This window comes from Dermacentor silvarum, chromosome 3 (genome assembly GCF_013339745.2).
Source record: "Dermacentor silvarum isolate Dsil-2018 chromosome 3, BIME_Dsil_1.4, whole genome shotgun sequence".
Taxonomy (NCBI): Eukaryota; Metazoa; Arthropoda; class Arachnida; order Ixodida; family Ixodidae; genus Dermacentor; species Dermacentor silvarum.
The window spans coordinates 56,783,972-56,810,382 of record NC_051156.1 but is presented as its reverse complement, the minus strand read 5'-3'; the positions used below and the strand labels follow the sequence as shown (position 1 = coordinate 56,810,382).

At 49.0% G+C, this 26,411-nt stretch overlaps 1 protein-coding gene across 10 annotated transcripts in view; it reads left to right on the top strand.

The window, feature by feature from the left end:
• The window catches only part of LOC119444370 (fatty acid synthase-like), a 648,066-nt gene that overhangs the window by 181,431 nt on the left and 440,224 nt on the right, over positions 1-26,411 (top strand). For all 10 annotated transcript variants that reach the window (XM_049663304.1, XM_049663305.1, XM_049663303.1 and 7 more), the window contains exons 10-11: positions 16,625-16,779; positions 25,254-25,463. In XM_049663304.1, the coding sequence (XP_049519261.1) occupies positions 16,625-16,779; positions 25,254-25,463 (365 nt within the window). The remainder of the gene's footprint in view (positions 1-16,624; positions 16,780-25,253; positions 25,464-26,411) is intronic.

The following is a 26,411-nucleotide window of genomic DNA, read 5'->3' as shown; positions in this document are numbered from 1 at the left end:
CTGGTTCTTCTCCTTGGCTTGGACAATGCTCCGCAAAACACGAAAAAAAAAAAGAGCGAATGCGCACGCTGAGTATCTTCATGTCTCGCGCGGTCTGCTTTCTACCGCGGCCTCTGCTCGCGCCGTGCGCCTCACAGTCACTAGTACGCCTTTAGTACGTCTGGGCTAACAGTGCCCTCTCGGGGTACCCGTCTGAGCGCGCGCCGCATCACTTTTTACAACGAATCTGTCTATGGCTAGGATCCCAGGATTACTTCGTGGCGTAACGTCGACAGAAAACAATGGTGGGCCCATCCCGGCGGCAGTGTAGGGCAGAGCAATGGCTCATAACCTCGTAAGGCATATGCTACAAGCAGTAACTCATTGTGATGGATAACAACGACAAACTAACTTGCCGTTGTTTCCGTTGGGCCCAGGATCCTTTAATAATGACACGGCAGACGGGAGGTTTCTACACGAAACACAGGCTTTAAACAGACACGCTAGCACGATGCAGACGATTTACATACAGACGATTTACATGTACCTGGTAAGTTGTCCTTCCATATAAAACACGTGCCTAACACTCGCCCATGTGCATCGTCGTTGCGGTGCCCGTGACGGTGGCTGTGATGGTGGAGCGTCGTTGTGGCTACGTCGCTGCTGTCGCGCCGCACCTTGTTGCACCACGCCGCTCCTTGTCGCGACGTGGAAGCACGAGAAAAAACAGCAAGCCGGTAGAACACTAGGCCACTGCTGTAGCTGGCCAGTAACGCCTGGCCTGTAACGCTTTGGACGCTATAACGTCGAGCTCGGTCAGCAGACAGGCAGCTCAGGCGTCCCGGTGGCCAGCAGGAACTACTGCACCAGGCCGCTATGACAGCAGGCCGCTGGTGCACAGGAGAGCAGAGCCATGAACGGGATCTATGACCAGGTCCGCACGGTTGCTGGACACCCGGTCGCCAGTCATCGGGCTTGCTCGGCAGGCAGGTAGATCAGGCGTCCCGGTCCCAGCAGGAAGCACTGCACCAGGCTGCTAGAACAGCAGGCCGTGGTGCACAGGAGAGCCCAGTCACGAGCTGCATCCCCGACAAGGTCCGCACGGTAGCAGGACACCCGGTCGCCGGTACCCGAGCCTTGAACCGCCGTTCTGCGAGCTGACGTTTGAGGCTGCCGCTCGCTCTCACGCTCTGCGTGCTCTCGTGCCACTTCTTTGTTCATGGCACGTGGTGGTCTTCTTCCATTATCATCATCACCAATCCTCTTCTTTGTGTTTCCACAAAATCACCATCACCCAAAGCTGGCTTGTCACGCACTTTGTCTTGGCACCGCCACACGCCACTATCCACATCATCACACTCATCAATGGCTCATACCCCCATAAGCAAGTAAAAATTTAATGGCTCATACCACCGTAAGCAAGAGGCTACAAGCAGTCAGGAAAGTGAAGTGAACAGTGCATGCATTCTTTGGAATCAAGCATACAACATACAGAACAATGTACGTTTCAATAAATAACAAGCTCAGAAGAAGCATCCCGACCGCATCATTGATGATAAGGCTCTCTTGATAGCAATGCGAAGCACGTAGCTCTCCCCGCGTACGTTTCCCCGTAAAGGTTACTGTTGCGCAACGGTAGCTTACGACGTGGGAGTGACGTCCCTACCCTTTTATATGTAAGATAACCAGCCTAGCAACTGATATCAATGGTATTGCAGCACCCATATGGGCGGCCGCGTGCTGTCAAAATTACCCCTACCATTACTCTAAAATAGCATTACTACCAGAACTCTAAAGCCATAAAGCATTGCATACCCCCCTCACCATTTCTATAGTGGTGTTTTTGAACAGCTTCGCTGGAGATTCATTTTCCGATGGCGAGTCAATTTTTGGTGAGGAGCGCGACGAATGTAATGGCTGGAGCAAAAGCAGCCGGTGCGCGCGAATCTCGGAGACCATTAGTGTGGATTGCGCCGCGCATCGTGTGCTAGCACTACGTGTTTGCATGTGGGTGTACAGCGTGTATATTAATACATGCGAAGAGACGCAAACAAAGCAATTACTATGCATTTAAAAGAGCAGCGCAGCCAGAGACGAAGATGGAAACCAGCTCGTGCTAAGCCCAGATTCCCATCTGCGCCTTCCTTTGCGCCATGTCTCAAGCGTCTGTTGTATCGCAACAGACGCGATATCGGCCTGCATTTTTCGACTTCGTACTGAGGCATTTAGCCTTGCGCTGTCGTCTTTGCGCTGTAGAAACACCAGTGACTGCACGTGCCGAGCGGGTGATGTGTTACCGTCATATCCTCCGTTTCCCACAGTCATTCCAATTTTTTAGGCAAAAGCATTAGGTGTCTATATTGGCGATGACCTTGGTAAAATTGCGCCGCGGCAAAAAATGGCCGATGCCACAAAGAGTAAAAACACTTCTAAAGATATTGGGATGGACATGTGTGATGAAAGGTTTATTTGTTTAATGTTTCACACGGATCTCTTAGGCGGAGCCTCCGAGAACCCAATTGAGGACAAAGCCATTTGTTGTAGAACGCACTCACACATTTATTAAAACAAACGAAAAACAACCCATAAATCAAACACTCAATGAAAAACTCACAATAAGAAACACTCAGAGCGAGAATGCTAACGATATCAGGCAAGTTCGGGCAGACCGCGAGCGTGTGGGCGCACAACAGTCTCGACGCGGAGAAGCGGATACGAGACGGTTCAAGAAGTGGCGCCGATCTCACCAAAGGTCGGTCTACTGGATCGTTGACCGGGCTACCGGAGCGTAGCAGCTCTGGCTTGAAGGGAGAAGACAGGCGGCTTGGTGGCACGGGCAGACGGTGGTGGTGTTCTGGCCGGGCAGCTGGTTGTGAAACTCGGGCCCGTAGCCGGACAGCTCACGTTCTGCCCACGGGCGCAGACGCTCGCCGGCCTCGGGCAGCAGTTCACGATCGGGCAGAGTGGCGACGCCCAGGAATGTGTTGGCAGGAGGCCCCGCTCGGGTGAAGTCCTGGTGTCTCGGGTCCGGAACCCGACGGCCGTCTTCAACCCACGGTCCGGTGGCCGACCTTCTCCTGGTGCCAGTTCTGGAACTCTCTTCTTCTGCCAGCCCGGCTCGCTTTTTTGCCGCTCTGCGCAGTTCGTCGTTTTCTCATTGGCCACTTGAAGCTCCATGTTCTCTTGTGCTTGGATTTCTTTTGGTTTCTATTCTTGCGCCGCGTGTCCACGTGCCGGACGCTTTTCGACGTTGTCGTTTTCCATCAGCATGGAATTCGCCTCGGCGCGTACACTACTTGTCGTCTGCTTCTTGTCGTCTCCAACCACCTCACCGTGTCGTGCACTCCACACATCACAAAAGCTCCTTTTTGGAATAAGTTTTTCCACGGGAAAAACTGCTGGTCAGTGCGCGGTAAATTTCACACTTTGATCTCTGTGTATTCACCACCTATCCTTGGTCCACACACACAGCACAGTGAGTTGATATTATTACACTGATAGTCAGAAATAAAGTTCAGTGAAACCCCAAATCATAACAATCATGAGCTCACAAGTTCAAGCAAGCGTACCATGCTCGCAAAACAGACCAATTCAACCTAAAGTAGTAAGTACAAAACACTTGATGGCATTCGATAAACAACACTCAAGTTTCAATGACCCACGCTCAAACAAAAGTACAATACAATTAAAACAATCCTATTTAGTTCATGGTCAGGTATCATAAAATTCAACTGGGGATCGATCATCCCCTCAGGTCACCCTCACCCACATAAGCCGAACATCACGTCTATTCCGTTTTTGAAACGATGGCTGTGGCGCCAATTCCACTGCGAAGTGATTTCGCGACTGCGAACGTCTGTTCTTTCGGACGACCTGATTCATACGCTTTGCTGACTCACTGACCTCGATCTGGTCATTGTTACCAGCTGAACTGTCTTCAAGAGCACTGGAAGTAGCCCTGACTTTCCCTTGAAATGAGGTCTCCGATTGGTCCTCAAACAAGACCGCGACACTTCTTCCCGCTATAGATGTATCTGAAGACCTCGCTACTGTTCCGCAGTTCTGATGGTCTCTAAAGACGTTGTCTATGCGACCATTTATTTCTCCTGCACGGGAGCTCTAGAGAGGTAGGATCCCGTCTATGCAGAGAGTGGCTTGCCTCCCAGAGGCTCGAAAACCCACTCCATCTTCTATAGAACTGATATGTTCTATTATCCCTGAGCTGGACAAAGTCTCACTCTTCCGCGCTTGATTTGAACCATCTGTGTGGTCTTCAAACCTGATGAGGCCACTTGTTATCATTGCAAGTGGCACAACGGAAGAGTGGGTGAGCGTTTCCTCGCTCGCCTCACACTCTTCGGGGTCATTGGCTATGCGAGCCTTTGCCCAGTCCGTCGGGCATTCTAGAGGTCTCTGTGCCTCTTCATTTGGTGTGCTTTTTCCTGCACCGGTTCGCATGCGTGCCTCCTTAACGGTCATCGTGTTGGACAATCTGGCAAGCTGAGAGCATTCCTGCGCTTCCGATATATCGGCCGCAGAGTTGTGCACACCAAGCTTGAGTAGATTCTCGGTTTGTGTGCGCACGGGAAGCCCCAATGCTTTTTTGACAACGATCCCGATAATTACGCCGAGCTTGTCGCATTGCGACCTGAGCCAATTGTGCATGGCGACGGTGTAGACAAAGTGGCAGAGAACGAAAGCATTGATGAGCCTTAGCAAATTTTCCTTTCTAATGTGCCGGTGTTTCCCGGAGATCCTTTTGATGAGCCGAAAAGCGTTGTCTGTCTTGGCGACTATCTTGCGCAGAGGGGTGTCGTTGCCACCCTATGCTTCGATAAACATGCCGAGGACCCTGATGGTGTCTACCCTCGAGATTTTCTTTCCGTCTCTGGCGCAAATATCTATGTCACTTTCTTCCACGGGTTTCCATCCCTTGGGTCAGTAGCGCCATTCCTTCCTGTAGAGTAGACGCTCCGACTTGGTGGAGGAGCATCTGAGTCCCGTTGGGCGCAAGTACGATTCCACCTCAACGAACATATTAGTTGAGGTGGAATCGTACTTCCGCCCAACGGGACTCAGATGCTCCTCCCACAGCCGACTTTGACCACATCTTTCTAAATTGCCCGAACAAGCCCAAGCCCCCGTGGCAAGGGTGAGAACACCAGCAGCGATGGCAGGCTGCTCTGCGCAGCTCGCAACTGGAGCTACAGCTTCGGACGATGGGCTGGGCCAGAGGGGTCGCCGAAGCACAAATGTTCCCGACCATCTAGAGCGGCCCGAGGGCCCATCCTCGTCCTGCTTCCTTTTCTGCCCGCACCCCCCTCGCATGATTATCTCATAAATCAATAAAGTTTACCCACCACCACCACCTCAACGATTCCCTCCTGCATGGCATCTTGTACCCGGCCTTCGTTTCCTGCAACCCACGAGAGCCTGATGTCGGCGTAGATGGCATGCTTTATGCCGTCTACCCTTGCCAGTCACTTGGAGTGTACAATAATGTAAATATTAAAGAGCACCGGAGAGACCACACATCTCTGGGGCGTGCCTGGATGTCCTAGTGATACGTATTCAGAGAAGAAGTGCCCGATGCGCCGCCTCGCTCTTCTCCCAGACAGTAATGATCTGATGTAGTCGTACAGCCTGGGCCCAAGTTTGAGGTTCGCCACCGTGTCCAGGATGAATTCGTGCTTGATGTTGTCGAAGGATTTCTCCAGGTCTAAGCCAAGAATGGCCTTGGTTTCCCTGGAGTACCCATCGATGACGTGGCGCTTAATGAGCCTCATTGTGTCCTGCGTTGAAAGGCCGGCCCGAAAACCGATCATGTTATGTGTATACATGTCGTTTCCCTTCAGCTAGTCGTTAAGGCTGTTGACGATCGCGTGCTCTGCCACCTTACCCACACAGGACGTGAGGGATATGGGGCGAAGGTTCTCGACGCTAGGCGACTTCGGTCGCATGGTGATCAGCGCGGTGTTGGCTACCTTCCATTCCTCCGGGACTTCACCCGTTTTCCTTGGTTCGTTGATGAAACTGGTTAGTCTTTCTATGGACGCGTCGTCGAGGTTTGTGAGGGTTCTGTTGGTGATTTCCTCAGGCCCTGGAGCCGACTTACGATTGAGAGTTTGGACCACTCGCCAAATTTCGGTCTCTGAAATGTCTACGTCTAGTTCTGCTAGAGGGGGGCCGCCGTATTCTGAGAACACGTCATCTTCACTCTCATTTTCGACCGGAAGGTACTCAGACACTAATCGAGCAACAAGCTCCTCTACCGCCTGCCCTTTCGCGGACTCATGTACGGCACGGGCTGGAATGTGTCTTCGGTTAGCCTTAGTGCTGTGTTCGTCCAAGTGGTGCTTGAGAAGGCTTTAAGATTTGCCGTTTCTGATTAGACCGTCGACGAACTCACATAGCTCGTCCCACTGCTGTTTGCACAATGTGTTCCAATGTTTCTCTATTTGCTTGTTAAGCGTTGATATCTTCTTCCGCAGCCTACGATTCTGCATCTGCTCTTTCCGTGTTCGCAATAGGTATTCCTTGGCTTCCAGCAGGTGGGCCAGTCTGCTGTCCATCTTCTCCATGTTTAGATCTGATTTTACCTTTTTGGTGGCAGCGGCGGTATCTTTGCAGATGTCCTCGTACCATTCCTCTAAGGTTGTCGGGAGCATCGGCCCTTGTATTACGGATGTTGCGAAAGAGATCCCAGTGAATCACCATGAACTCGCGGATCCTGCTGCGATCCACCATTATTGAAGTCACCAAGATGTAGTGGGCGCGCTGCCAAAATCCATGGCGGTGTTGGTCCATGTTTTCCTTCCGACATTCTTGATCAAAGCTAGGTATGGCGTCGTGTCTCATGGTCACCGAATTTCCGACCCGCGTAGAGAAAGCTTGACCGGTGATTAGGGTTAGGTCTAGTTCATTGGCGACTTGCCAGAGGTTCCGACCCTTGCTTGACTCGTACACGTATCCCCATAAGCCATGCGGGGCATTGAAATGTCCGACTATGACGAGGGGGCGGGGGCCTGCTAGTTCCACTGCCTTCTAGAGCAGCGTTTTGAACTCCTGGCGCATGTGCTTGGAATTACTGTAAACGTTGAGCACAAATACCTGTTTCCGCGTTGATTGTGCTGCGGTGTGTTAAGCAGGATCTCCACCATCACGCATTCGACCCTTGCAGCTCGTCAGCTTCAGGTCGTGGGAGAGGTGTGTTAGCTTCTTACCTATAAGTGTGCAGATCCCTCGTCCGCCTGGCTGCCCGGGGACTGCCCTGTAACCAATGAGGGACGCTGCAGAGGCTAGGGTCTCTTGCAGTGCTATTATTTGCGGTTTATCCGTCAATATTCTAAAGTACTGCTGCAGGAGTGCGCTTTTACCAGCATGTCCCCTGCAGTTCCATTGCCAAATACGAAGATTTCCTTTATCGTTCCACTGCTAGCGAGTTAGCCGTCGTCGTCTTCCACAGATGGTTCCCATGCCGCTGATCATGCCAGCGTACACATGCTGTCCTTTGCGCTCGTGCCACTGCTCGCGCGTTCGTCGTCATCTTCCACAGCTGGCAGGCTTTTGCATTCACGTTTTACAACCTGTAACACTCGCTTATTTATTGTAGCGTCGTGTTTCGAGTACATCACAAATATAATTTTATATGTTTTTAAACAAATGAAGTGATCGTAACGAGACGTACATGCCGTGCTTTAGCGACTTCTGATGATGCGTTGATCACTCCGAAATCTCTGTGACATCACGAAACACGAAGTGGCGTCACATCACTGAGCAGCATAAAAAGGAATCACAAGCATGCACTCATATCATATCACGTCATATACTTTAAATAGCGATTACTGAATTACGATACTTGCGATAATTAAATGACTATACTTAGGTGGTTACACGACCAGGCTTAAATAGCTATGCCTCAGGTTTTTGTTTAAGGTGTGGGTGTGCTGCCATTACCGTACATTCATTTTGCCTCACAAGTAAATCATGGACTTTTACACATTGACTGGCTGCAACAAAAGGAAAGCTAAAATGGAGTAATATGTGATTATCGTGTGCGGCAGGGCAGTCTCTACGCGCCGGACTGTTTTGAGGTCCTTTCGCACATTCTTGTGGCGTTTTTAGGTACTACAGCGATCAATATTAGCTGTAATTAAACAACCTAGTTAGTTTAGTTTCTGAAATCAATACACATTTGTTGCATCACCGTCACGCATGTTACCGTGTGGGCAGCTTTAAGCTTAATATATATAATTTTGGTGCAAAAGCGAATGCAATATTCTCGTCTGAGGCAACCTGGTGATCCAACGGACGTACGGCCATTCACAGTGACTTTGCTCGTTTATGTGAACTCGTTAACTTTTTGTATTTAACGGCGACATAAAAAAAGTAAACAAGCGGAGATGCACACATACAACTTATGATGTAGAGTGGGCTTGCTATTTTACCTTCGTTGGACATGGATACAAACTTTTTTAGAACCAATGCGTGATTCACCGAGAAGGAAGTATTAATTGCGCCACGCAACAATATTAAGAGAGAAGGCCGAACGCAAAAAAAAAAAAAAAAAAACAGTGCCATAACAGAGATTATGTGGCCGAGGGCCAGTCCTCCGTCCAATGACAGTTCCAGTTTTTTTTTCAAGTAAATAGAAACCTTGTGCTCATTTTGTGCAATGGTGTGACACTAAAGGGCAATATATGACCAGTTCACTACTCTGAGCGCGTTTCATTATCACAAAATCAGGACAAATCGATCACAGCGAAGTGCCGCCGCGTACATTTCAATGCGGCCGCTGACCGCCTATCCACACTAACGCGGCAACAGTGCAACCACCTGTAGCTCGATTACGCGGCCAGTAGACCTTTTTATCGGACGAGGAGAAGTTATCTGGCAACCGATGCGCCACGAGCCTTTCCTTCTCTGTGACTTGAACGTGTTGCCATCGCGGGCTGTGTTGCCATTTATAGAAGTTTTATCTTGTTCTGTAAAAAAAACTTATGGAATATCGGTTTATATAAGGTCGTGAAACTTTGGGTAACAGCGCAAACAGACGACCACAAGAAGGGAGACACGGACACACAGGCGCTGACTAACAACTGGTTTTATTGTGAAGGAAAGCACACCTTATATATGCCAGAGTGAAGCAAGGGAAAGGGGAAAACATAACAAGGGTAACATCGTGCCAACAACGCAAGCGCAAAACAGCCAACCAAGCGCAACAAGACGCAAACAATTATTTTTCTTTCTAATCTGAACCCCCGATAGCCGCATCCAGAAGATAAAATTCAGCGTCAAAGAGAGCAAGGGAAGGGGTGCTGAAGCACTTGCTACCGAACTTCCTGATGTGGTAGGCTTCCAAACTGATGCGCGCTGTCTTGTCACTACTCTTTCCTAGAATCGTCGTCTCCTTTAACCGGGCCACACAATCAGTGCACTTGCTAACGTGCGCAACTATATGTGCGTATTTGTCATCTCGTTTTTTCAGTTTTAGAGCGTGTTCCCCTAAACGGTCATTGACACAGCGGCCAGTTTCGCCGACGTAAAACATCCCACAAGACATGGGAATGCAATACACCACTCCAGTGGAACATTTAACGAACGGCGGTTGGTGGTTCTTCTGGCATCCACGTTTACTGGTGTTGCAGATACGTGGGCACAACTTTCCCAGCTTGTTAGGGGCAGAAAAACATATTGGCACGCCGTGCCTACTTGCCACCTTCTTCAGATTGTGGGAGAGTTTATGGATGTAGGGGACCACCTCAGGTCTATGTGCCTTCCGGTGATCCTCCGCCGTTGTAGTTCCCGTTCCACGCTTGAATTTTTGAAGGAGGGTTTCAGAAACAGCAGTCAAGACCGAGACGGGAAACCCTGCAGCCAAAAGACGGCTTACCTGATTGTTAAAATTGAGCGTCATCTGATGTGGGCACGATTTCTGGAGAGCCGATTCCATACACATCACCGCTATTCCTCTCTTAATTGTCTTGCAATGTGCCGAGTCATAGGGCAGTAGCTCCTTCTTAGCCCGTGGGTAGTATCCCCAGCAAACGTGTCCATCACAGAACGTGATTTTAAGGTCTAAAAACTGTAAAATTGAAGAGTCCGGAAGTTCATGGGTGAAACGCAACCCACGTCCATGTTTGCTAAAAAAAGATAAAACTTCACCTACAGTAGAGGAGTTGGTGGAGGCAGGCTGCTTTTTTAAAAGCACTAAAAAATCGTCAACATACCTAAAGGTTTTTAAAACCGGCCCCCCATTAAAAACCTGTTCTAGTGTGTCGTCTACCTTGGCCAGAAAAATGTCACAAAGAATAGGGGCTACGCAAGACCCTATGCAGATGCCATCACGCTGCAAAAAAGGCTGATCGTCAAATACAACAAAAGTAGAATTCAAGTAAAACTGCAGTAAAGACAGAAAATTATCAACGGACACGCCGGCGGTGTTCTGGAAGGATACGTCGCCGCTAGCTTCAATGCACTCTTTGACACACGCTAACAGTTGATTCTGCGGGACAGAATAAAACAAGTCCTGCACGTCAACAGAAAAACCAAAACCAACATGATCATTTCCCTCTAGAAACTGTGCTACTGCGGCTGCATTTTTGACCAGAAATGGGTCGTTCACAACAAGCGTCTTCAGTTTCTTTAACAAAAACTGGCTGACACACTTCTGCCACGATCCCTCTTCACTAACAATAGTCCTAAACGGAACTTCGGGCTTATGTGTCTTGGTTGTGAAAAAAACCCTCAAGCTGTTTCTCCTACTGTTGGAAATGTCCCTGGCAAGCCTGCCGAGGTCTAACTGCTTACAAAACTGGACAAACTTGGTTTTAACGCGCACTTCACATTTCTTCATGGGGACAAAGTTCTTATTTACCGCCGCCAAAGCTTTTTCATTGTAAAGTCCCTTGGGTAAAACGGCGACCCCCCCCCCCCCCCTCTTTATCAGCTTGCGTAAGCATCAGGTTGTTGCGCTTGAAAAAAGATACTACGTCGTTCAACGAAATACTATGCTGCGAGTCCGTGGTTTTAGGAGCAAACTTTCGCAGGCAGTCAACACCATCAAGAAGGCAGCGGTCCCGATTATCATCTGTAGCCTTATCGGCCACTTTTCGATTCATAGCAATGAGATCATGCGCGGGAACACCAGGTTGGACACCGAATTTAGGTCCTCGACCTTCCTCGACCGAATTTAGGTCCACGACCTTATATAAGGTCGTCGGGGAGCCACTGCTTAGACTTCAGGTGCATCAGTAACAACAGTATGCGGACGTTTCTCTAGGCTACACAATCATGCGACATGCCTTGGCTGCCGGAGGCTCTTTGACCATATGCTCTCTCTCTCTATGCGCGCACATACGCACGCACGCACGCATATATATATATATATATATATATATATATATATATATATATGTTGGAGAAGGTAGAAGATCAATGGGCAGTTTTTATTTGCGCAAGTGCTTGCACAATGGAGGCCTTGTGGTAAACGGAAATTTCAGTTTAATTAAGCCATGAGTTTGGAAAGTGGAATTCTCGAAATTGTTGGCGTAAATAAACTTGAATTTCCGTTTACCTAATTTAAGTTTTCGTTTACCACAAGGCCTCCTTCCTTCGCTACTCCTTCGCTGCGCCCTTCGTAGATAGCGCCAACATGCCGTTAATTGTGTGTGGAGTTAAGAGGCCAGATACGTACGAAAAGGTACCTCGAACTCGGCAAGAAAGGCTCGCTTTAATATAACGGAGGGTAACGCTGCAATGAGACCACGCATGGTCATAGCACATGTTCGGTTCATGTATTATAGAACAGCCCCATCTACAACTCAGCAGCTGCTGCTAAGAAGCTACTTCAGATGCTCGCGCAGTTCGTAGCCGGCCGCTCGACCAATCCCGTCAAGTGTGAATAAAATCGTACGGTATGCTGTTACCACTTACCAAAACTATCTTATTCGTAAGAAAAAACCACGTCCAACGAATGGGGTGAACTCGCAATGTATCTGAAGATACCACTTTGAAAGCGTTTCAAAGAAAACAGCACAGCCTTTTCCTTAGCAGCACGGCAAGCACGCTGTTACAATCGTCCCGTATATTTCTTAACTACTCATTGCTGATAAACCAGAACTTAAACCTACGCGGAGATTGTTTCAATGAGGGCACATTTGTGAAAAAAATCCTTAGAAACCCACAATTGATTTCCGAGGCTGATTGTGGGCTGAATCATGAGCGCAAGAATCACACTGGGTGCTCCATCCGCCCCAACGCCAGCAGGCACTCCGGCCATTCCGACATTAATTACTTCAGTATGGCTAAGAGAACTGTTTCCAACGTAGAATATGCCACGTAATACTATTTGCGCTGCACAAGCCTGAATGCAACCACCAGCAACTGCCGCCGAGCGTGTCTGGCGTGCAACACAACGCACTTACTCAAGCCAGTATGGTGGCGAAAACAGACAACTCATAGGTAACTTCACTGCCTACAAATTATGGCGGTGCCCATGAAAAAAGAGTTCTGTACGATTGTGGCGAATGCTTGCTTTTTTAAATCCCCTACCACCTTCATGCGACAGAAACCTTGAATGTATTGTGAATGTATTGTAAATGTATTGTGCATGTATTGTGAATGTATTTATCTTCGTAAGTGCGCCCTTAATCATTGCCTTGAGGCAGTGAAACGTGAACACACACATCTGCTATTACCGCATCAAAGAAATCGTTTCCATATGTGTTGTGTTCTTCAACGTTCATGCCCCCGTTCTGAGGCATTCAGTGTTGTAAATATAGCACCCCAGAAAGGTGGCTGTAAATAGGCCAACTTCTCAACAAGAAACGGTTTACCAAAGTTTAAAAGAGGCCGGCTCAAACGGAAGCTAGTGCATTTCTTTAAAAGGACATAGTTTCGTGGGATGCTTGCTCAGGAAAGGAGCGCGCTCAGCTACTCCATGACCTTCATATAGCTCAAGGGTTCTGCTTTGCTATTGTGCTATATGGTAATGCTGGGCAAGTTAAAAATATGGCCTCAATATTCTTACGAAAGGTATCCTGATTGGTGACCGGCAATGCTAAAATATAAGAAAAAATGTATATATACACGTATGAAAAAAGCCGTTGAAAATAACTTTGCGCTCGTTTCTTTTACCTCTTTTAGACGATGTTAGATAAAATGCATGGAAAGGGTGAGGTTGGGAAAAGTGCATAGATTATAAAGCAGCTTCAGATGTGTTTTACAGCCAAGCTGTCTACGACTAAGATCTGGGATTGTATGGTGTCCGGGCGGTAAAATACTCCCCTAAAACTGTCCCTTTAGATGTGAGAGGGAAAGAGCCAACCACAAATGCAAACGCATAATGCCGCTCGCGTCGGAGCTCGGTTTAACGGCCACCTGTGTCTAAAACGATGTGTCTCTGTGAATGTACGACATAGTTCGTGACGTAGCATGTGCCTGATAAAGCGACCAAGGGGAAAGGGTTGGCGCCCCTCGGCGCAACCACGCGAACATGCTAGTGCCACTGCTCACGCGTTTGCGTCGTCTTCTTCCGCAGCTGGCTCCGTTGGCACTCACCATTCCACCGTAGAATTTCACTTCTGTCGTCGTAATGGGAAGGCCGCGTTTACGGGGGTATGAGTCATTGCCCCTAAACCACCTGATATATTTTTTGAACATTATAAGTAAACAGGCGCGTCGAGTTGAGAATGCCGTCACGATCAATGATGCCAAACGCTGCAGCGCTACGCGCCGCGGGAACGCCAAAAAAAAAAAAAAAAACAATGCCGCCCTCCTCCCCTCGCCTTTCCGGTATCCCCAGCGGTCGTCACGAAGCCAGCAGGGGGAATCTAGTGATGTCACCTGCGGAAACGATGTCTATTGGTGGAACAAGAACCTACGACTTCCGTTTTGTCTGCTAGCACGTACGCGCGCTCCCTGCTCTCCCTCGTCGTGTTGCTCGCTTGTGCGCCCTTGCGAATATTACAGCCCGCAACGCAAGTGCCAAATCGCTCGCCTTCCAACGCAGTCGTGCTTAGCGGTCTGATTAGCTGCGCGAACAGAGTACGACAGTGTTGGCCTTTCTAGACGAGCGCGCAACACGGTCGATAGCGGCACACTTCGCATGAACACATGCGGGCACCGCAGTAACAGCGGGTAGCCGAGAAGCGCTTGAGTCCACGTCCCCGTTACCGGCACGGTAACTCGCCGCATGCCGTTTGCCATTCGCGGGCCGCCGTTCGACAGCGGTATTCCTCGCGAACGGCGAGATATCCTTGCCGTAGAGAGGATGAGACCAGGGGCCGTATTCTGTAACGCTTCGGTTTTCGAAGGATTCGGTTTGGCGGTGGCGTCACGTTGGGCGGTCCGTTGACGTAATGAAAACAAGTGAAAGGACAGAGACCAATCGGCGCGAAGGTTTCGTTTTGTGGCAGTGAACGTCACAAACCGAGTAAAAATATAGCAATTTACGAGCGCTTCTTGGTAAATAAAAATAATTTGTTCATGGTATTGATGAGGTTTACGTTTTTCATCATGAAACGTGTGTGAGTTGTACTGGCGGTGAGTGACTTAAGGAATTTTGTTTACTTCGGTTGACCCATTTATGCCGCTAGGTGGGACGTCGTACGCTAACTTCGCGTTGCGGCCAAAATACACAGTCAAGTTCCTCGCACAGTCGGAGCGCTGTCTCTTTTGAGAATCTGAATTGTCGCCGGAATCCCTCGTCTGTCATCTCAAAGGCGTCTTGTCGACGTCGAGGTTGTCGCTGTCTATCACGGAGGCTCGCTAAAAGCACGGTAACAGGCGCCACAGGCACCGCACACGCCGTCATTTTGCTCCGAGTGCCGCGATCTCGCCCGTGCACACGGCACACCGCGCTTCGGATCAGACCGAAGCAGCGCGCGCGGCTTCGCTTCGTAGCAGACGACAAATTAGTTTCCGCGTGATTGACATGTGCGTGACGTCATCAAAAAATGCGTTCGCGCCCTGAGGCGATGGCGTCACCCAGGCGGCGACCAATCGCTGCACGCAAACCGAATCCTTCGAAAACCGAAGCGTTACAGAATACGGCCCCAGGACCCATTTGTGCGGTAGCCTCACCGCCACCGCCGCCGATCGCTCGATGGCGCCGATATCGTCGCTAGGCCTTTTCCGGCTCACTTCAATGCCAAAACGGACGGCGCTTCGGAAAGAATTACCGACGCTCACAAGCCGCAATATTTTCTTGCCGTTGTTATCCCCCTTCGCAATAACTGTACACGAAGAAGAAAACACGCTTATATTAGCGGCGCCGTCGGCTGCGATGCGAGCACAGCCGAGCCGGCTGTCTCCTGTCGGTAGCCGTGCACGGCTACAGCTGAGCTCGACAAGTATCGGATCTCTCGAGTTCATGTTTAGCGTTTGACAGTGGATATCGTTCTTCATAAAATGTACAATTTACGCATCACTTTATCTAGGAAAAATTATTTTGCTTGGAACAGAAGCTGCAGCCGATGTTTTCGTCGCCGGTGGCGGAGGCGCGCAGCTTCGCAGTCGTCGATTGGCCCGTCGATAGTGCTGAGGGCGGTGCGCCGGCCGAACAACCGTCTAATTTGGACACCTCTCCCACGGCAGACATTCTAGCGCACGGGACGCCGGTTTGCCGTCGGTATATTTGCCGCTAGCGTGGACGTGCCTTAACCAGAAGTGTGAGGCGTTTGGAGAAGCGCGTTGGCGAGGACGTTTGTCACGTGACATCTGGAGCAGCACTCGGCGAGGAGGAGACACTAGCCGACGAGGAGAGTAGCGAAGGAAAGATCGAAACGAGCGAGGGCCGTTTTTCGATCATCAAACGCGTGTAACTCCGCTATTACGGCACCATTTCGAAAAATTCTCGCGGCTACGTGTCCGTTGTAGACTCGTGCACAACTGCCACACCACAACTAAATTTCTACCTATAGGTGGTTTAGGGGCCCTTTAAGAGGGTATGTCCGCCTTACGTGACGGACAGACTTAATATCACAGGTATGATATGTATGAGTTTGATATGCGAATGTGTGTGCGTACTTCATCATCACGAGGACCACCAATCAGGACAATGAGTATGTTCGTAGCTTTGTTCAAAATTCCGTGTAACGTCTGTGTCGTGCGCTAAACACCTTCACTGAATGAAATGGGTCAAGATTTTGTTTATTTTAACATTCAAGGTAATCGAACTGAACGTTTACATATTCGTACAGTGAACAATTTAATGCTAAATATTCGGTAAATGCGTAAAGCTTCAAGTATTTGTACTAATATATATATATATATATATATATATATATATAGTGAAAGGCCTAATGCTCAATATTTATATACATCGGAACCATACTAAGAAGAAATGGCGACGCAAGTAGGAAGCAATTCAGAGGTGCGCCTCATAACTAAGAACTTTTCGACATCGTGCTGTATCTTGGAAATATTGCCCGATGAATGACTAATTCCGAAAGCGTGAAATGAATGATGTTTACTCTTCTAGATACAGACTCCATTTATCTATATGGTGTTGAATACATGGAACGCGCATACTAGTATTGTTTAATATGCGTTGTGCGGATGCAGTAAATGGACATGATTACGCATAATCGCAAGCGCGGAAGAAGCACCGAGCCGTTTCCCGACTGCGCTTTCTTTTTTGCAGGTGCATACTTACCACAAGCATGAACGAGTCGAAACCCATCGTGGACTTCAGTCCAAACAACCGTTTGTGTAACACTTTACTCAAGCAGGACCTAGTAGTGAACGTCTATAGAGACGGGCAGTGGGGATCCTTCCGTGATACGAGCGCCATTTTTCGTAAGTGACTAGCGTTCAATGTTTATGCTGTTGTGCTAGTACAGACTGAGTACTTGAGATTTGCTAATTTCCTTCGCGCAGTAGAGCGCGATTATTAACTTTTTATAAACATAGGGGCATGCAATGCAGTACTTGTTTGATATAATGAATATCGTGGGCACTTATTAAGCTATTCATTTTCATATGTACTTGATCATTATCACGATCGGTTCTCATGGGGTTCTTCATCATCGCTTGTGGGGCTTTTTCTTGAGTGTGAGCTGTACTTTGGGCGTGGTCGGTTCGCCGCATCTCTAACGCTTAATAAACGTCGTGATAACTGCTGCGTCACAAGTGGTGGAGGTTCTGGGTAGGCGCGCTGGTAGTCATAGAGGCCATGAGGCCGGCGTTGGTTTTGGAGGTATCGGTGGATCGATGACTGGAGAAACTGCGGCTCCTTGTGCGTACGTTGGTGGGGCCCTAGGGTTTCGAGGGTCCGCGCACGCTGCACCAGCCATGGATGCCAATTCCTCCTTGACAACGTCTCGCAGATTGGTATCTGAGGCATGAGGAGGCATAGGTACTGCGGCGAAGCCAAGATACTGTATTTATTCTCGAATTATTGCGCGGATCATTGCTCGTAACGTGGGGTCGTGGGCGGTAGTATGTGCAGTGCTGTCTGGCTGCAACCGTACTGATTCGAGTTGGTCAAGGCGCTGGCAAGTAGTGACGACGTTTATTACGCGTCGGGGATGCTGCGAACCGACCACGCGCAAAGCACAGCTCACACGCAAGCGAAAGCCCCACAAGCGATGATGAAGAAGAACCCCATAAGAACCCTACGTGATGATGATCATGTACAAATGGCAATGAATAGCTTAAATGCCCACAATATCACTCTATATTAGAATAAAAAAGCAACTGCTATACATCATACCTAGGCTGAGCGCATGCTCATCGTAGTGATTTTATTTACTGAAGACAAAAAATGGTAGGCGACCCTAACCTTTGACACAGGAGGGTCTTAGTGGCACACGCAACTCGGCGTTGGTGTTCTTTAGGTTAACTTTGCATGTGTATGTTTTGAAAGAAGAACTTATACTTTATACGAATCTTCACGAAGGGGCCATCGTCAATGACGACGGGAGAAATTTGCCTGGAGTGTCCATGTAATTCATATTGCAATAAAATCTCAGGGCAAAATGTCTGAAGTCATGGAATTGTTTAAAGAATCGATCATGCACATTAAGGGGTAGTGTTTGGAAGCACCTGCTCAACTTGTACAAGTCTTGCTTGCTTACGCCTTGACTACGCTACTATAATTTACCATTCGGGTCAAATTCCATTAACAATCTTAGACACGGCTCACCATCTAGGTATCCGCTTCGCGGCCGTGCCTTCGGGACAAGTCGAATACGAAACCTCTAGACTCGAATGAGTGATTGCTTCGACGGCAGCGCTCATATTAGAGTTTTACATTTTTTGTCAGTACATGCGTACAATGAACGCAATGGTTATTGAACCATAATCAATATGATCCTTGCCACAGTCTTTCATAACCTACCTGCAGCCACAGAGCTGTTCTCACCACGTGTGAGGAACCTCAGTACAAAAATGGGTGCCCCATTGCTGGAACATCGTCTATAATAGTCGGCAAATAAGAAGGTCTATCTAAATCACTTTGTTTTATATTTACTTAGATTTCCTCATTGCGAAAATCCTAAATAAGATTAAACCAAATGCAATAGTTTAGGATGTTTGGCATGTTAATTTAGGAATTTTGCTACAGTGCAATCGCGCTCAAAAATTTGAGCCTAATATACAGCTCTGGGAAAATATAGCAAATTAATTACAGTAAAAAGTCTATTGACTCTTTTCGCGGAGCAGTTTACTCTAGAGGAACAAGATGGCGCTTTCGGCGGCGCGCGATACCGTAGAATTTCACTTCTGTCGTCGTAATGGGGAGGCCGCGTTTACGGCGGTATGAGTCATTGCTTAAAGGGCCCCTAAACCACCTCAGATATTTTTTGAACATTATAAGTAAACACGCGCATCGAGTTCAGAATGCCGCCATGATCAACGATGCCCACAAATACGAAATGCGCACGAATACGAAACCATTACTGATTCTGCCCTGCTACTGTGCGATCAGCTGTCGGAAATACAAACTTGGTGTTCGCAAATGCACTGTGCCCAATTCATGCTGCGAAATGTGTAACGATAAGGGGAAGACGTGTGCGGTAGTTCGCTGCAAAAATAGTGCTTCACATATTAAGGTATATAATCAACCTGTGTCGCCGCTGCTAGATAAGGACTGCCGTGTTGCCGGCGCTTCGCAATGCTCGGTTTTCCCCGAGGATCAAAAAAGATAATTCATGAATTCAAAGAAAAGACTCCAACTCCGGAACGTCGGCACTTAAGAGGGAGTACCGCTCGTTACAAAGGGAAGTAGCGCCACTTAATGGCATAGTAAGCTTCTCGCACGTTATCTACACACATCGATGCCTACTCGCACGCAAACTTACGCCCACCCTATCGCCAACGTATCAATAATAAGTGAATGGGCGCACACTTGCACCAATGTGCCGAAGCATGAGTGACGGCGACTACACCGACAAGACACGAATGTTTGAAGCTAAACGTTTCTTGACGGTCCACAGAGTAAGCGAGGGACTAGCGATAATACGCCTTTGCTACAAGCTACCGCAAAGTACAGAATATTTACATTCCAAGCTTTGTGTGCAGCAAGAACAAATCTATCGCAGCAGAGCACACCCGCGAGTGATTAGGCTGGAAATAAACAATCAGATAGTGGCCGTACGGAGGAACTTCACTCTGTCAGAAACATGACAAGCCGCTGCTTCAAAATGTTAGCCAAATAAAGAACGAAGAGTACACTGATCCCGACTTAATTCATAAGCGGAAAGTTTGGACAGCTTGGAATACATTTGTAGCCTCGCTTTTAGTACAATTACCCTATACTTAGGGTTGTTCGTTTTCGGATAAAACCCGATTTTGCCCGATTTTAACACCCCGAGCATGGTTCAGGAGAATCGGGTTAAACCCGATTTCTCCCCGAATTCGAAAACCACGTACCAACCTTTCTTTATTTTTTGGCGGTGAACGGAGTTTGCGGCGCACACGCGCTAACTACTCTGCCTCAGGACAATGAAGTTAGATCCTGTTGACCTCGAATGAAGTCCATGGTGACCTATAGACTTCATTTCACAAGCTGCATGCAGTACTATGAACGCTACACGGCTCTCAACCAACCGCCTATCGAGGGTGCCTTACCCTGAGTTAGTATCTAACCGTGACATTCTACGTGGGCCGGCTGAAGAAAAGGGACAATAGCCTCCTCTTTAATAGCACTGACATTGTTGTGCCTAACTATTACAAGCTGTGTTGTCGAGAGATCTTTCTGGCAGCTGAGATACGTTCTAGGTTCGAACAGGTGTCGGATGGAGACCGACATGTTGCGCAGGCAGATGATAATTTATGTTAACAATGATGGTATAAAAAAATCAATGACCCGCTTTTCATGAATAAAATGTTTAATTTCCTAGACGTTATCAAACCTCCCATTATGGTCATTACCACTGATTAATTTCCGAACAAACGCCGAATTTCGGAGTACTTGCTAGAAAATCCGGGCCCTGATGTCCCCCCAATTACCATCTGTGATGAGCAGGTTCTTTTGTGTTAATGTTTTCTGGCGGTTCTCTGAGGCGGAGCCTCCCAGAACCCAATCGAGGACAAAGCCGTTTGTGGAATGCACACACAAAACGTTTAATGTAACTAGAACGAGAAAAAAAAACCCATAAAATAAACACTCAAAAAGAACTCATAATATAACACACAAGTGGCTAGAACGCTTACTGATGTCGGGCAAGTTCGGGCAGGCTGCGGGTGTGATAATGCACTAGAGTCTCGATGCGGCGAAGCGGATACGACGAGACGACGAGAGAAGCGTTGTCGATCTCACCAAAAGACGTTGTGTCGGACCGGCTGCCAGAGCGTGGCAGCTCTGGCTCGGAGGGAGAAGACAGGCGGCTCGGCAGCACGAGCCGACGGTGGTGACGTTCTGGTCAGGCAGCTGATCGTGGCACTCGGGCTCGTAGCCCGACAGCTCAAGTTCTGCCCAAGGGCGCAGACGCTTGCCGGCCTCGGGCAGCAGTTCTCGAACGGATGGAGTAGCGGCGCCCAGGAACGGGTTGGCAGGAGGCCCCGGCCGGGTGAAGTCCTGGTGGCTCGGGTCCGGAACCCGACGGCCGTCTTCAACTCCCGATCCGGTGGCCGACCTTGTCCTGGTGCCGCTTCTGGAACTCCTCCCCTTACTGCCAGCGCGGCTCCTTTTTCTGCTGCTCTGGTCGACTCGTCGATTTCTCATTGGCTGCTCGAGGCTCCGTGTTCTTTTGTGATTGGATTGGCTTTTTTTTCTTTTGATTTCTTTTCTTGCGCCACGTGTTCACGCGCCGGACGGTCTTCGGCGTCGTCGTTTTCGGCGCGGCGCGGTAGAGCGGCGCGCGCTCTCCTTGTCGTCTGCTTCTTGTTTGAAATGCACCGCACCTTGTCGCACACCACAAATATCAGTCTCCTGCCACCGCACCGTGTCGCGCACTACACATCACATAAGCCCCTTTTTGGGACAAGTTTTTTCACAGGAAAAACTGCCGGTCAGTGCGCGGCACTCTTCACACATATGTTCTAAACACCACACACATCGTTTAACATAACGTTCATTGCGGGTGGTACACCACCTAACCCTGACCAGTTCCATGCACAGTTCATTGGGCATATCAAACAACATTAACATAGCCCTTACAAGTTCAAAACAATGTTTATGGGCTGTATGAAGCACACTCACAAAAACAACTTCACATAAAGTACTTTAAAGTTGCAGACCAAGTCCTCTATTCTTCAAGGTCAAAATCCTCAGATGGCAACCGGCTAATCATGCGTTTCTTAAGTTATTGCGTCCCAGATGAGACGAACCGCACGCCTCTTCTGCGTTCTAGAGGACCGCCCCGGAGCCAATTTCTTGCCCCTCGCGAAATGCATACTTGAGGGGGGCCCCTGAATTTTCTGACTCAGGTGCTCAACTAGTTTGTTGGTCTTGCTCAGGACATCATTGGCGCTGGATTCATTACCCGGTAACTGCATGCAATGAGACCCCAATGTCTTAGGGATGGTTCGGGTACGTTCGATAGTTGCTCTGATCTATTGGCAAAACGCGTTCCCGGCATCTCCGCGGAAATGCTTTCAGCTTCTGCTAACGCGACTGGTGACTTAGTGCGCAAGTCACGAATCGTTTTCCTTGAGTCTTCACTGGACTCTTTCACAAGGAGCTCTGTACTCATGTACATTTTACATTGGCCTATGTGGCCTTCGGTATTGCAGGTAGGCGGACTTATCCTCACTTGAGGTGAGGTACTCGAGTGGTCCTCAAACATATCAAGGCCACTTATCACCACCGCAAGTGGTACACCGGAAGAGTGGGGGAGCATTTTATCGCACGCCTCGCACTCTTCGAGGCCATTGGCATTGCGAACTATTGCCCAATCAGCCGGGCTTTCTAGAGGTATCTGTGCCTCTTTATCTGATGTGCTTTTACTAGCACAGGTTCGCATGCGTACCTCCTTGGTGACCTTGTCCTCTTCGAGGTCATTCTCCATGCGCACCATTGCCCAGCCTGTCGGGCTTTCTGACGGCATTTGTGCCTCTTTATTCAATGCGCTTTTATTAGCACAGATGCGCATGGGTGCCTCGATTTCATGAGAAGCTGCCTGCTGTCTGCTCCCTGAGCTATCCTCAGCGTCCCTGAGGTTCATGTCACGACCTAGGCTGGTCCGTATTCTGCTCCTTTCTCTGCTACACTCTTGTTTAGTGCCTTTTTCTAACGGGAGACCGTGATGGTGTTCGGGGCACTCACTAGACAGAGATTTCGAACTGTTGAGTCTGGAGCCCGCGTCAAACGCTTGCTCAATAGAGCTTGCATACGACTCCAGCTCGCAAATCTCTCTCAGTGAGCGTGCCCTTTCAGCCTCCGCGACCCTCAGACGCAACTGCAAAACACGTGCCTCGCGCTCAATCTGTTCTCTTTTCGCTTCTCGCTCCGCAGCGCGTTCTTCTCGCGCTCGCGCCTGCCGCTCCGCGAACCACGCTTTTAGCTCTGCTCCCTCAAGCCCCATGCGTTCCGCTAAAGCTAACAGCTCTCGCGTGCTGGCCATGTTTTTAAACTGTTAGAATTAGCAAGAAAATCCAAACAAACGGCTTTGTCCTGTCGCGCGGACGCCAATTTGTGATGAGCAGGTTCTTTTGTGTTAATGTTTTCTGGCGGTTCTCTGAGGCGGAGCCTCCCAGAACCCAATTGAGGACAAAGCCGTTTGTGGAATGCACACACAAAACGTTTAATGTAACTAGAACGAGAAAAAAACCCCCCATAAAATAAACACTCAAAAAGAACTCATAATATAACACACAAGTGGCTAGAACGCTTACTGATGTCGGGCAAGTTCGGGCAGGCTGCGGGTGTGATAATGCACTAGAGTCTCGATGCGGCGAAGCGGATACGACGAGACGACGAGAGAAGCGTTGTTGATCTCACCAAAAGACGTTGTGTCGGACCGGCTGCCAGAGCGTGGCAGCTCTGGCTCGGAGGGAGAAGACAGGCGGCTCGGCAGCACGAGCCGACGGTGGTGACGTTCTGGTCAGGCAGCTGATCGTGGCACTCGGGCTCGTAGCCCTACAGCTCAAGTTCTGCCCACGGATGCAGACGCTCACCGGCCTCGGGCAGCAGCAGTTGATTATCGGGCAGGGTGGCGATTCCCGGGAAGGCAGGCGGCTTGGCAGCAGGGGTTGACGGCGGCGGCGTTCTGGCCGGGCAGCTGGTCGTAGAGCTCGGGCCCGTAGCCCGACAGCTCTCGTTCTGCCCACGGGCGCAGACGCTTGCCGGCCTCGGGCAGCAGTTCTCGAACGGATGGAGTAGCGGGGCCCAGGAACGGGTTGGCAGGAGGTTCCGGCCGGGTGAAGTCCTGGTGGCTCGGGTCCGGAACCCGACTGCCGTCTTCAACTCCCGATCCGGTGGCTGGCCGACCTTGTCCTGGTGCCGCTTCTGGAACTCCTCCCCCTACTGCCAGCGCGGCTCCTTTTTCTGCTGCTCTGGTCGACTCGTCGATTTGTCATTGGCTGCTCGAGGCTCCGTGTTCTTTTGTGATTGGATTGGCTTTTTTTTCTTTTGATTTCTTTTCTTGCGCCGCGTGTTCACGCGCCGGACGGTCTTCGGCGTCGTCGTTTTCGGCGCGGCGCGGTAGAGCGGCGCGCGCTCTCCTTGTCGTCTGCTTCTTGTTTGAAATGCACCGCACCTTGTCGCACACCACAAATATCAGTCTCCTGCCACCGCACCGTGTCGCGCACTACACATCACACCATCTTGAAACAGATCCCAATGAAACACCAGATACCAGCTTGTAACAGTTTTAACGCCTGAGCGTTAAGGAGCTCGTGATATTACGCAATGCATTACTTAGTACATTTGTAAATTTAACCCGCAAAAAAAAACGCATTTCGGAATTGTTCCACAAAAACCCCAATCTCTCCCTAATTATCAGCTTGAAAATAGCACCCGATTTGTACCCCCCCAAATTAAAAAAAAATATAAAACCCGAAAACGAACAACCCTATGTATACGCTGCTCGCACAGTTTGGACAAGGCGTAATGAGCTCTGAAAGCGCTTACATGTCCTCTAAAGCTGTGGTCAAAGCTTCGTGTCGTGCACAAAGCCACCGTCTACAACAATATGCGTCGAAACGGAGGTTTGCTTGCGCTTGCAGCGGAGGTCACGCGCTTGCATTGTAAACGCAGAGGCAACGGAGGCAGCTGAGGCAAGCAACGGACACGTCACCACGTGATCAAACATGGCAGCGCCCTCGGGAGCACAGCGAAAAGAGTCAATAGCAGATCCGTCAGGAAGAAAGCGTCAAGTTGATAAATTGCGGTCAGAATGTGAGACTCGTCATGGACCTTCTGGGACCAAAGTTGCAAAAAATCACTTTTTAAATGGAATACAAATCTTTGTAGGTTCAGTAGCCGATGTTTTAAGGCATCAGACACTGAAATAACTTTTCTAGTGGTTGCTTAGCAGAACCATGTTTCCCGTACATGAAAAACATCTTGAAAGCACGTCACGTTACATAAAAAAATTCTTCAGCAGATATATCTTGGCAAATCATATTGAGAAGGGTAGTAATCGCCATGATACTTTAAAGCTAAGTCTGACATGGTCGAGCGGCGCGTCTGGGACACTTGGCGTGGAATGACCCTTCTTTGGCTTTTGGGGTTACACACGGAACAAACCGACCATCGAACGGTATGTAGGCAAGCCGCACTTTTACTTTTACACATCTTCTCAGTAGTTGCGGAAATTATATTAAGTGCGCTTAAACCATTACAATTCCGGTCGTACGCCATTTCCTACCTTCTCTCTTGTGCGTAGGTGGCCCCCAAACTATCGACACGGAGCTCGCCTTACTCAACGTGCAGACGCGGGGCGACCTGTCCAGCCTCCAGTGGTACGAGTCGCCGCTGCGTTACGCTAACCCGTCCAATCGTAGCGACAGAGTCTTGTGTACTGTGTACTATGCCTCGGTCAACTTCAGGGACGTCATGATCGCCACTGGAAAGCTCTCACCCAATGGGCTTCCACGTACGTCTGCCTATTAGACATAACCATCATTTCTGCACCGCACGATTTGAGTACGACTACTGTTGCTGTAGACAATTTGCGCCGTGTTCGGTATGGCTCCACAGCGCCCTTGTGTTTTTTTTCTGTCTGCTTGCCTGAAGGTCAATAATGCGGTTTGATTAACGCGACGTTCAACAGGTGGCTGCAATGGTCAACCTTTTTTCCCCATGGCGCTCAACAGAAGGCAGTAGTTGTGCATGACGTTAAAGTTAGAAACGTAATAGCACCAGTGCGCAATGTTTCGACTATAATACAGCTAAATAATCGCTTCATTCAATATAAAAATTATGATGTTTAACGTCGCAATATTGAACACTTGACTATTAGGCACACTGGACTGGAAACTTGCGAATAAGGTTGTACCATTTGAAGTTCTTTGACGTGTACGAAAAGTATCGGCACCTGAACCCTTTTGCATTCCGCCCCCATGTGAAGGCGGCCGGGGTGGCCGGGAATAGAACGGATGAGCCATTCATATATGCGTACGCTGCATTTAACGCGATAGCGTTAATGGCCCTGTGTCACAGAAAATATAGCGTCGGCGCTGTGAACTAATTGAATTTCTCAAAGTAAATGCGTCCAAAAAATCGTAAAGTACGACTTAAAGGGACACTAAAGCAAAACAATCAAACAACTTAGACTTTTAAAGTATTCTGCAGAAACTCTGCCGTCGGTAATAACACTGCAATAGATCAATTATTAGAAGAGAAAATCAAGCTCAAAGTTAATTTTCTTGAATTGCGGGCGGACACCCCAACGTCAGCACTTCAGTGTGACGTCACGACTTCTAAAGTAATTTTTCGTATTTGATCCACGTTGGCTCAGTAAATGTTCGCGAAACTTGCCATATAGAGTCTTGGGCTCCTTCAGAACACAATGAAGTGAATCTTTACCGCTATAAAATAACTG